Source organism: Telopea speciosissima, unplaced genomic scaffold (genome assembly GCF_018873765.1).
Source record: "Telopea speciosissima isolate NSW1024214 ecotype Mountain lineage unplaced genomic scaffold, Tspe_v1 Tspe_v1.0123, whole genome shotgun sequence".
Lineage (NCBI taxonomy): Eukaryota > Viridiplantae > Streptophyta > Magnoliopsida > Proteales > Proteaceae > Telopea > Telopea speciosissima.
In genome coordinates this window covers 83,938-93,758 of record NW_025317459.1, presented here as the reverse complement: position 1 = coordinate 93,758, position 9,821 = coordinate 83,938, and the positions used below count along the sequence as shown (strand labels likewise).

The 9,821-nt window shown below is 37.5% G+C and overlaps 1 protein-coding gene and 1 pseudogene across 1 annotated transcript; one reads left to right on the top strand and one right to left on the bottom strand.

Moving 5' to 3' along the window:
* Positions 1-1,619: 1,619 nt before the first annotated feature.
* On the top strand, positions 1,620-2,769 carry LOC122647720 (annotated as a pseudogene).
* A 5,354-nt stretch (positions 2,770-8,123) lies between these two features.
* LOC122647722 (general transcription factor IIH subunit 2-like) lies at positions 8,124-9,035 on the bottom strand. Its single transcript, XM_043841061.1, is given in 3 exon segments — positions 8,124-8,405; positions 8,407-8,472; positions 8,562-9,035. Coding segments are annotated over 3 exon segments (798 nt in total). The 5' UTR covers positions 9,012-9,035.
* Positions 9,036-9,821: the final 786 nt, after the last annotated feature.

Sequence of the window (9,821 nt, the reverse complement as noted above, 5' to 3'; positions counted from 1 at the left end):
CTTATCTTCTACCTTCTCAAATACATGCTTTTCCATGATTCTGAATCTACAGCAGAACATATAATTATACTAGGCTTCTATGTTTTGGGAGGACTCTTCATCCTCCTCCCTGTCCAAAGAAAAGATGATGTAACCCTTTGCATCAAAAGAAAACTTAGTATATTCATGTGTTGAGTTTAACTACTAAACTTGTTAATCAATTTATGAGCTAACCTCCCTAGGAGCTGGAAGATTCTCTATCTCATAGAGTTTTGGGCTTTGGCTTCCCTGATGAACATCTCATTCCCTAGGACCAAGATTTGGAAATGATGTGGTTGATAATCTAGCCAAGAGTGGTATTTCCTAGACAATGTTGTGCTGTTGGATGTTCATGTCAATTTATTGAACTTTTTCTGGATTTTGATTTGGTTAACATCTTTCATTTGATTTGAAATAGGGCCTGTTTTCTACAAATATATTTGATTTAGAGAAGAAGAAATCAGGTTTTCTTCTGGTGTTTTTTTTTTAATGAAGGCAATTAACTAACTACACCACTGCTGCTGATAGCCTGACAGTAAATAATTTAATGGACTATAGGCTAGGAAATAATTTAATGACCTACTAGAGGAAGCATTTTCTAGATGGCCAACAATGAAGACTACATAGGATCAATCACAGCTGAAACCAAGAAGCACATTGCTACCGGGAGGTCTTGAGTTCAAGCCTCTTGGTTCACATCCTACATACCCCGGCCCCCTACCTATCAAAAAAAAAAAAAAAAATCACAGCTGAAACCAAGAAGCTGTCTCGTTGCAATTTTGGTTTTTTTTTTGGTTATGAACTGATAGTTAGATTGGAATTGGGTGCTGATGAAGCTATACTGAGCTGGAAGTTCTGGAAACATAGCGAATTTGATTGATCAAATAATTCCAGGTCCATTACGAGGAAAATGCTAGTTTCTAAGATGTTGAATCCAACATTATGGACATGGGTTGAAGCCCATCTTGGGCTACAAACAACTAATCTGATTGCCAATCCCAAATAAGAGAAGACAGTTGGTTTTTTTGGGTGCTTCTTTATTCAAAAGTAATGAAAATTGAACTATGTTAGATGCAATTTTATCTCCTAGAAATTTTTTATCAGGCGTAGGGTGATTCGATTTGAAGATGGAATGATAGGAGACAAATCTTTGCTGGAATATATGTTTGTAGGAAAAATAAATCCTAATCTGAAGGTCCTGGAAGCATTGGCTTGTGTAATAATTTCTATGCCCTTCCAATACATCAAAATTGAACTAAAGCTGCTCAGGTTGTATGCATATACCCATATAGAGGATTGGTTAACCTACCCCATTATTCAGTAGAGGAGATGGTAGCCGTTCCAGTCCCCATTTTTGTCGTGTTACTCTTGTGCATTTGGGTGCTTAAGCTGAAAAATCCTTTTCTGTGGATGGTATCGGTTGACAAGTTGAAACCAGGTCCATCTGAATGAAGTAGATTCAGAACACTGCAAAATTGGTTTGTTTGGCTCATGTGTCTACATCTTTAAGACTGTTTGATTAGAGGCTTTGGCTTTTTTCTGGTTTTTTTTTTTTTTTTTTTCTACTTCTGTCCTTCCCCTCCCCAACCCAAAAAAAAAAAAAAAAAAAAAAAAAACTCTAGTCTAAGCTTATGCTAATCTTGGGTTGGCTCTTCTTAACCATGTGCAGGCAGCTGCGGAAATGGACTTCCGACCAACTTGGATGGTTGTAGTTGCAAAACAAGTAGAAGCCTTCATTAGAGAGTTCTTTGATCAGAACCCACTTAGTCATAATGGCCTGGTAACTATAAAAGATGGGGTTGCTCAGTGCCTAACAGATTTAGGTGGCAGTCCAGAATCCCATGTAAAGGCATTGATGGGCAAACTGGAGTGCTCAGGTGATTCCTCTCTACAGAATGCTCTAGATCTTGTTCATGGCTATCTGAACCAAATCCCATCCTATGGTCATCGCGAAGTCTTAATATTATATTCTGCTCTCAGTACCTGCGATCCAGGGGATGTAATGGAGACTATCCAGAAATGCAAGAAATCCAAAATAAGGTGTTCAGTTGTTGGTCTTTCTGCAAAATTTATATATGTAAACATCTTTGTGAAGAAACTGGAGGATCATATACGGTGGCACTGGATGAGGTGAGAGTGTGAGACCCCCCTAGTTAGGCTTTTATCACCTCATTTTTTGGCGTATTTGATTAAACTGTTACGTTTTCTCTTCTATGCAGTCACATTTTAAAGAGTTGTTGCTGGAGCATGCTCCTCCATCTCCTGCAATAGCAGAATTTGCCGTTGCATGCTAATTTGATCAAGATGGGCTTCCCACAAAGAGTAGCAGAGGGTTTTGTCTCTATATGCGCTTGCCACAAAGAAGCCAAGGTTGGTGGCGGCTATACATGTCCAAGATGCAAAGCACGTGTTTGTGAGCTACCTACTGAATGTCGGATTTGTGGGTTGACGCTTGTTTCACCTCCCCATTTGGCTAGGTCATATCATCATCTATTTCCCATAACACCATTTGATGAGGTACCTTCCTCGCTTTTTTTTTTTGTCACCTCTTAATGTGCATACTTTTCTTATGTTGCATTCCTGATCTCGTGTTCTAGCTGTCTTGTTTTCTGACATTATGTTATGTTAATTACACAGGAGGATATGAGAACAGATTGCCTTGTAAGACCTGTTGGTCCTACTGAAGTTGAGGAAGATGGTACTGATTTTAAGCAAGTCAGTGGAAGAGAACGGAGAGGAAGAAGATTTTGATGAATTTGAATTTGGGTTCTCAACTCTCAGTAGGATGAAAATGAACAGAGAAGAAAGTTAGAATGGGGCTCCATTCCTTTAACTATTTTGGCTTATCTTAGATAATGCCCCAGAACTAGCAATTGTTTTTCTTTTTTGATAAATAAATGCTTTAGTTGCAACGAAAAGATACTAATTGTATTTACTTCAATGGAATCGTTGGAGAGAACAAAATGCTAAAATATTCAAGTTGCAATTCATTACATTTTCTTTTCAGTCAAAGGGTCCCAAACTTGGCTAGTTCAGGCTCTTCAATTTTTGGTTTGATTGGGACAGTCTAGTTTTCCTTCTACAATTTCTTTGCTCTATATATTGTTGTAGCTCTCTTCAAATCCTTTTGTCTTCATTGAGCTGAACCACCAAAGATAAAGCTCATGAAAAAGTAAAAAGCAAGAACCAAAGGGGTCAAATTTTGGATAGAACCACAAATTTCAAAAATTTATCTTTCCAATTTATGCTCAATACCAATTAATAATATAAGAGGAAGAATTTTTGTTCCCATCAAAGCTTAAGCAAAGAAGCATCATATCTCCAAGGTTTTACAAAGGTTCCACAATAGAAGCTAAACCATAACGTGATAGATACAGCAAATAACTTGGGTTTTTTTTCCCTTCCAACTTCTTGGAATTTTACCATTTCTGCCCAACTTCCAAGTATTGACTTCTGATGCTTGTCCTTTGATAAATTGGAAGCCAACAAACATAAAACATAAATACATTTCAAGCATCCTAGAAAACCACTTGCGTAGTAATAGTATCCTTATCCTTCCAAACTGGCATAGTAATAGTATCCTCCCCAACAATAGTCCTTCAAGATTAAGATGAACAAACTAGAAATATTCTCATCGACCAAACTCACATGCACCAATAGTCCTTCAAGATTAAGAACAACCTAATCATCTGATTTCCAGAAATAGGCCAACATACCTCCATGAAAGCTTGAGTAAGAACATTGAAATTAAGAAAAATAAAAAAGCACAGAGAAGCTGCCTTGGATAAACTATACTGCTTCTCTTAGTACAAGCATGGCCTTGCCTTGTTATTAAGTAACATAAGTCTTTTACTACAAACTCCCAGAATGAGCAAAAGAGTGAAGAACATACTAGAAATAGAAAACCCAAGATAGAGAAGTCAAAGGAACCTCTTTTTTTTTTTTTTTAATAAAAGTTTGGATTTTCAGACAAACTAGACAAAAAAGGAACTCAATCCTCACATATCAACTATTTATAAAAGTTTTTACAAGATGAAGTACATATAACAGTTCTTCAATTGACTGAATTGGTCTGCCCATATTAAGAATTATGAAACCAGAAAATAAGCTTCAAGCCCCTTGGAGTACTCTTCTTCATAGGACGCTTGTAATAATTCTCCCTAAGAACCATGTCATCCACATAAGACCAAGTAGGCCCTCTTGGAGTGATCTCTGCCCACAAGAACCTCTTTGAGTATGGGTTCACAAGACTTTCAGGGAATTCCTCAACAGTTTCACAGAGCAATCCCTGCAAACAAACAAAATAAACCACAGTTAATATGATAAGAACAAATTCTCCAAGACTCTCACATTTAATAGACACTTTATTACCGTGTGTTGTTTTTATATGAGGTGTCTATCAGTGTAATTTTTTTGGTTAGATGGGGTTATATGAGGAAAGAGAGAGAGAGAGAGAGAAGGCAAAGGTGGCTTTAATGCAGGGAACTTGGACTGGTCCTAGCTCTTATGGATCCCAATCAAATGGAATGAGAAATGGTGTTCAGAACCCAAAATAAAACTCACGTTGTTAAAGAGATATCTTCATGAATATTATTGCACTGGGTTCAGCTCATATAGATCCTCCCCAGTACATTACTAAAATTCTAACAAAGAATCACCATCATGAGGAAACAGTGAGGAAGTGTAGTTTGTAAGCACTGAGCAGAGACAGCCGGGTTCAGGTCTGTGTTTATAGTTCTTGACAATTTGATCCATCATCTTCAATTACTATAATGTTAGGTATTGAAAATGATTTAGAGCTGATAAATCATAAAGAAAGAAAGATAAGGCAATCCATATAAGCAATAGCAAGTCAAACTGAAATTACTACTGATGATGATGCCAAAATAGAAAAGTTTCCAAATCTATTATGTGCTTTTTCACAATGACATAAAGACCTCCAAACTAGAGAATTGTTGTCCCACTTTAAATCAATAACACAATTCCATAATATATATTTGACCACCCACCCTTCACCCCACAATTCCATAACACAATTCATAGTTGGAAATAGAACCAACAGAACTAACCTCTCCTCTCCCTCAACACAAAATCTCCCCCCCCCCCCCCCCCCCCCAAAAAAAAAACAGCAACACAAAAGCATCCGTAGTCCTTAACATGAATTGGTATATTTTCCCCACCAACTCAGTTGTATAGACAATTCAAGAGAGAAAACAATATAATAATAAAGGTCTATTCAAAAGGAGAAAAAAACCCAGAGAGTAAAAAAAAAACAAGTAAATTAAACAGGACAGCTGAGGGAATACTAGTAAGAAACCAGCGAATTCTTCTTCCTCTTCTATGCAGCATCAGCTTGCCAGCTTTAGTATGAGAATAATAGAAGGCCTTAAACTGCATAAACAAATAGGATTTCATTTTCTTTTCCAATATCTAGGTGAATTAATCCAAGAACCTTCAATTGGTATGAAAACTGGGATACAGTTCAGGTTTCACAGCCCAACAACCTTCAATTAAATTATTTCCTATCCTATAGCCCATCATTCATGAACATATCAGCCTGAATTTACAAATAAAGGAGGTCATGTGTTCATCCACTTGTGCTCAGTACATAATAGGGAAGAAAGACAACCGATGTTTTATAAGTTCAAACAATTTAAGTGACAAATGGCTAAACTGGGAAGAGAGCAAGACAGAGCACCCACAAAAGGTTCAGAAATCCATACAAAAATGACAAAAAAAAATAAAAACACAAACAAAAACAGAGGCAATGTAAAGAAATTAGATCTTCTACCATTTTCCCTTTCTCTGTAACCGATTTGGTTCCAAATCGGCACAATAATGGCAAAAAAAAAAACAAAGAAAGTGAGAGGGAGATATAGCAGGGATACCTATCGTGTGGAGAAGACGAGTCGTCGTCGCCTCCGGCGCCTTGGGGGAGAGGAGTTTGCAAGATGAGGGTCTGCAAAACAAACCCAAAGTCAAAATGGGTTAGGGTTTCGTTCATGCAAGGAAGATGAACGAGGAGAGGGAGTTGGGGATTTAGAAATACTCCCATTTACCTCCTGAAAGAGCAGGGCAGAGACCTTCGTTCGTGAGAGGAAGATGAACGCCTGGAGTTATGGCAGAGAGTTAGGGATTTAGAAACAGAAACCATGAGAAAAGTGAACGTCGGCGTGAGGATGCAGTTTACGGTGAGTCTGGTCAGGTCGTCGTCATCGTGAGAGAGGAGCACCACCGTGGAGCACAAGTTCAGTTCGTTGTTGAGAGAACAGAGACGGAGACAATGGAGGGAAACTTTCGATTGAGCCAAAAGAAAGATAAATTACCATTTTAATTTAGACCGTCAGATCATTTAACGCCAAGTGTCTTCATCTTAAGTGTCTCAATTACATTTCAATTACACACCTAAGATGAAGACACTTGGCATTAAATGATCGGACGGTCTAAATTAAAATGGTAATTTATCTTTCTTTTGGCTCAATCGAAAGTTTCCCTCCATTGTTTCATAATTCTTAATATGGGCAGACCAATTCAGTCAATTGAAGAACTGTTATATGTACTTCATCTTGTAAAAACTTTTATAAATGGTTGATATGTGAGGATTGAGTTCCTTTTTTGTCTAGTTTGTCTGAAAATCCAAACTTTTATTAAAAAAAAAAAAAGGGGTTCCTTTGACTTCTCTATCTTGGGTTTTCTATTTCTAGTATGTTCTTCACTCTTTTGCCCATTCTGGGAGTTTGTAGTAAAAGATTTATGTTACTTAATAACAAGGCAAGGCCATGCTTGTACTAAGAGAAGCAGTATAGTTTATCCAAGGCAGCTTCTCTGTGCTTTTTTATTTTTCTTAATTTCAATGTTCTTACTCAAGCTTTCATGGAGGTATGTTGGCCTATTTCTGGAAATCAGATGATTAGGTTGTTCTTAATCTTGAAGGACTATTGGTGCATGTGAGTTTGGTCGATGAGAATATTTCTAGTTTGTTCATCTTAATCTTGAAGGACTATTGTTGGGGAGGATACTATTACTATGCCAGTTTGGAAGGATAAGGATACTATTACTACGCAAGTGGTTTTTTAGGATGCTTGAAATGTATTTATGTTTTATGTTTGTTGGCTTCCAATTTATCAAAGGACAAGCATCAGAAGTCAATACTTGGAAGTTGGGCAGAAATGGTAAAATTCCAAGAAGTTGGAAGGGAAAAAAAACCCCAAGTTATTTGCTGTATCTATCACGTTATGGTTTAGCTTCTATTGTGGAACCTTTGTAAAACCTTGGAGATATGATGCTTCTTTGCTTAAGCTTTGATGGGAACAAAAATTCTTCCTCTTATATTATTAATTGGTATTGAGCATAAATTGGAAAGATCTATGATGGATACTGGAAAGATAAATTTTTGAAATTTGTGGTTCTATCCAAAATTTGACCCCTTTGGTTCCTGCTTTTTACTTTTTCATGAGCTTTATCTTTGGTGGTTCAGCTCAATGAAGACAAAAGGACTTGAAGAGAGCTACAACAATATATAGAGCAAAGAAATTGTAGAAGGAAAACTAGACTGTTCCAATCAAACCAAAAATTGAAGAGCCTGAACTAGCCAAGTTTAGGACCCTTTGACTGAAAAGAAAATGTAATGAATTGCAATTTGAATATTTTAGCATTTTGTTCTCTCCAACGATTCCATTGAAGTAACTACAATTAGTATCTTTTCGTTGCAACTAAAGCATTTATTTATCAAAAAAGAAAAACAATTGCTAGTTCTGGGGCATTATCTAAGATAAGCCAAAATAGTTAAAGGAATGGAGCCCCATTCTAACTTTCTTCTCTGTTCATTTTCATCCTACTGAGAGTTGAGAACCCAAGTTCAAATTCATCAAAATCTTCTTCCTCTCCGTTCTCTTCCACTGACTTGCTTAAAATCAGTACCATCTTCCTCAACTTCAGCAGGACCAACAGGTCTTACAAGGCAATCTATTCTCATATCCTCCCATGTAATTAACATAACATAATGTCAGAAAACAAGACAGCTAGAACACGAGATCAGGAATGCAACATAAGAAAAGTATGCACATTAAGAGGTGACAAAAAAAAAAAGCGAGGAAGGTACCTCATCAAATTCTTGGTAACTGGTGTTGTGGATTGTTCAAAAGCGAGGAAGGTACCTCATCAAATGGTGTTATGGGAAATAGATGATGATATGACCTAGCCAAATGGGGAGATGAAACAAGCGTCAACCCACAAATCCGACATTCAGTAGGTAGCTCACAAACACGTGCTTTGTATCTTGGACATGTATAGCCGCCACCAACCTTGGCTTCTTTGTGGCAAGCGCATATAGAGACAAAACCCTCTGCTACTCTTTGTGGGAAGCCCATCTTGATCAAATTAGCATGCAACAGCAAATTCTGCTATTGCAGGAGGTGGAGGAGCATGCTCCAGCAACAACTCTTTAAAATGTGACTGCATAGAAGAGAAAACGTAACAGTTTAATCAAATACGCCAAAAAATGAGGTGATATAAGCCTAACTAGGGGGGTCTCACACTCTCACCTCATCCAGTGCCACCGTATATGAACCTCCAGTTTCTTGACAAAGATGTTTACATAGATAAATTTCTGCAGAAAGACCAACAACTGAACACCTTATTTTGGATTTCTTGCATTTCTGGATAGTCTCCATTACATCCCCTGGATCGCAGGTACTGACAGCAGAATATAATATTAAGACTTCGCGATGACCATAGGATGGGATTTGGTTCAGATAGCCATGAACAAGATCTAGAGCATTCTGTAGAGAGGAATCACCTGAGCACTCCAGTTTGCCCATCAATGCCTTTACATGGGATTCTGGACTGCCACCTAAATCTGTTAAGCACTGAGCAACCCCATCTTTTATAGTTACCAGGCCAATATGACTAAGTGGGTTCTGATCAAAGAACTCTCTAATGAAGGCTTCTACTTGTTTTGCAACTACAACCATCCAACTTGGTCGGAAGTCCATTTCCGTAGCTGCCTGCACATGGTTAAGAAGAGCCAACCCAAGATTAGCATAAGCTTAGACTAGAGTGTGTTTTTTTTTTTTTTTTTTTTTTTTTTGGTTGGGGAGGGGAAGGACAGGAGTAGAAAAAAAAAAAAAAAAAACCAGAAAAAAGCCAAAGCCTCTAATCAAACAGTCTTAAAGATGTAGACACATGAGCCACACAAACCAATTTTGCAGTGTTCTGAATCTACTTCATTCAGATGGACCTGGTTTCAACTTGTCAACCGATACCATCCACAGAAAAGGATTTTTCAGCTTTAGCACCCAAATGCACAAGAGTAACACGACAAAAATGGGGACTGGAACGGCTACCATCTCCTCTACTGAATAATGGGGTAGGTTAACCAATCCTCTATATGGGTATATGCATACAACCTGAGCAGCTTTAGTTCAATTTTGATGTATTGGAAGGGCATAGAAATTATTACACGAGCCAATGCTTCCAGGACCTTCAGATTAGGATTTATTTTTCCTACAAACATATATTCCAGCAAAGATTTGTCTCCTATCATTCCATCTTCAAATCGAATCACCCTACGCCTGATAAAAAATTTCTAGGAGATAAAATTGCATCTAACATAGTTCAATTTTCATTACTTTTGAATAAAGAAGCACCCAAAAAAAACCAACTGTCTTCTCTTATTTGGGATTGGCAATCAGATTAGTTGTTTGTAGCCCAAGATGGGCTTCAACCCATGTCCATAATGTTGGATTCAACATCTTAGAAACTAGCATTTTCCTCGTAATGGACCTGGAATTACTTGATCAATC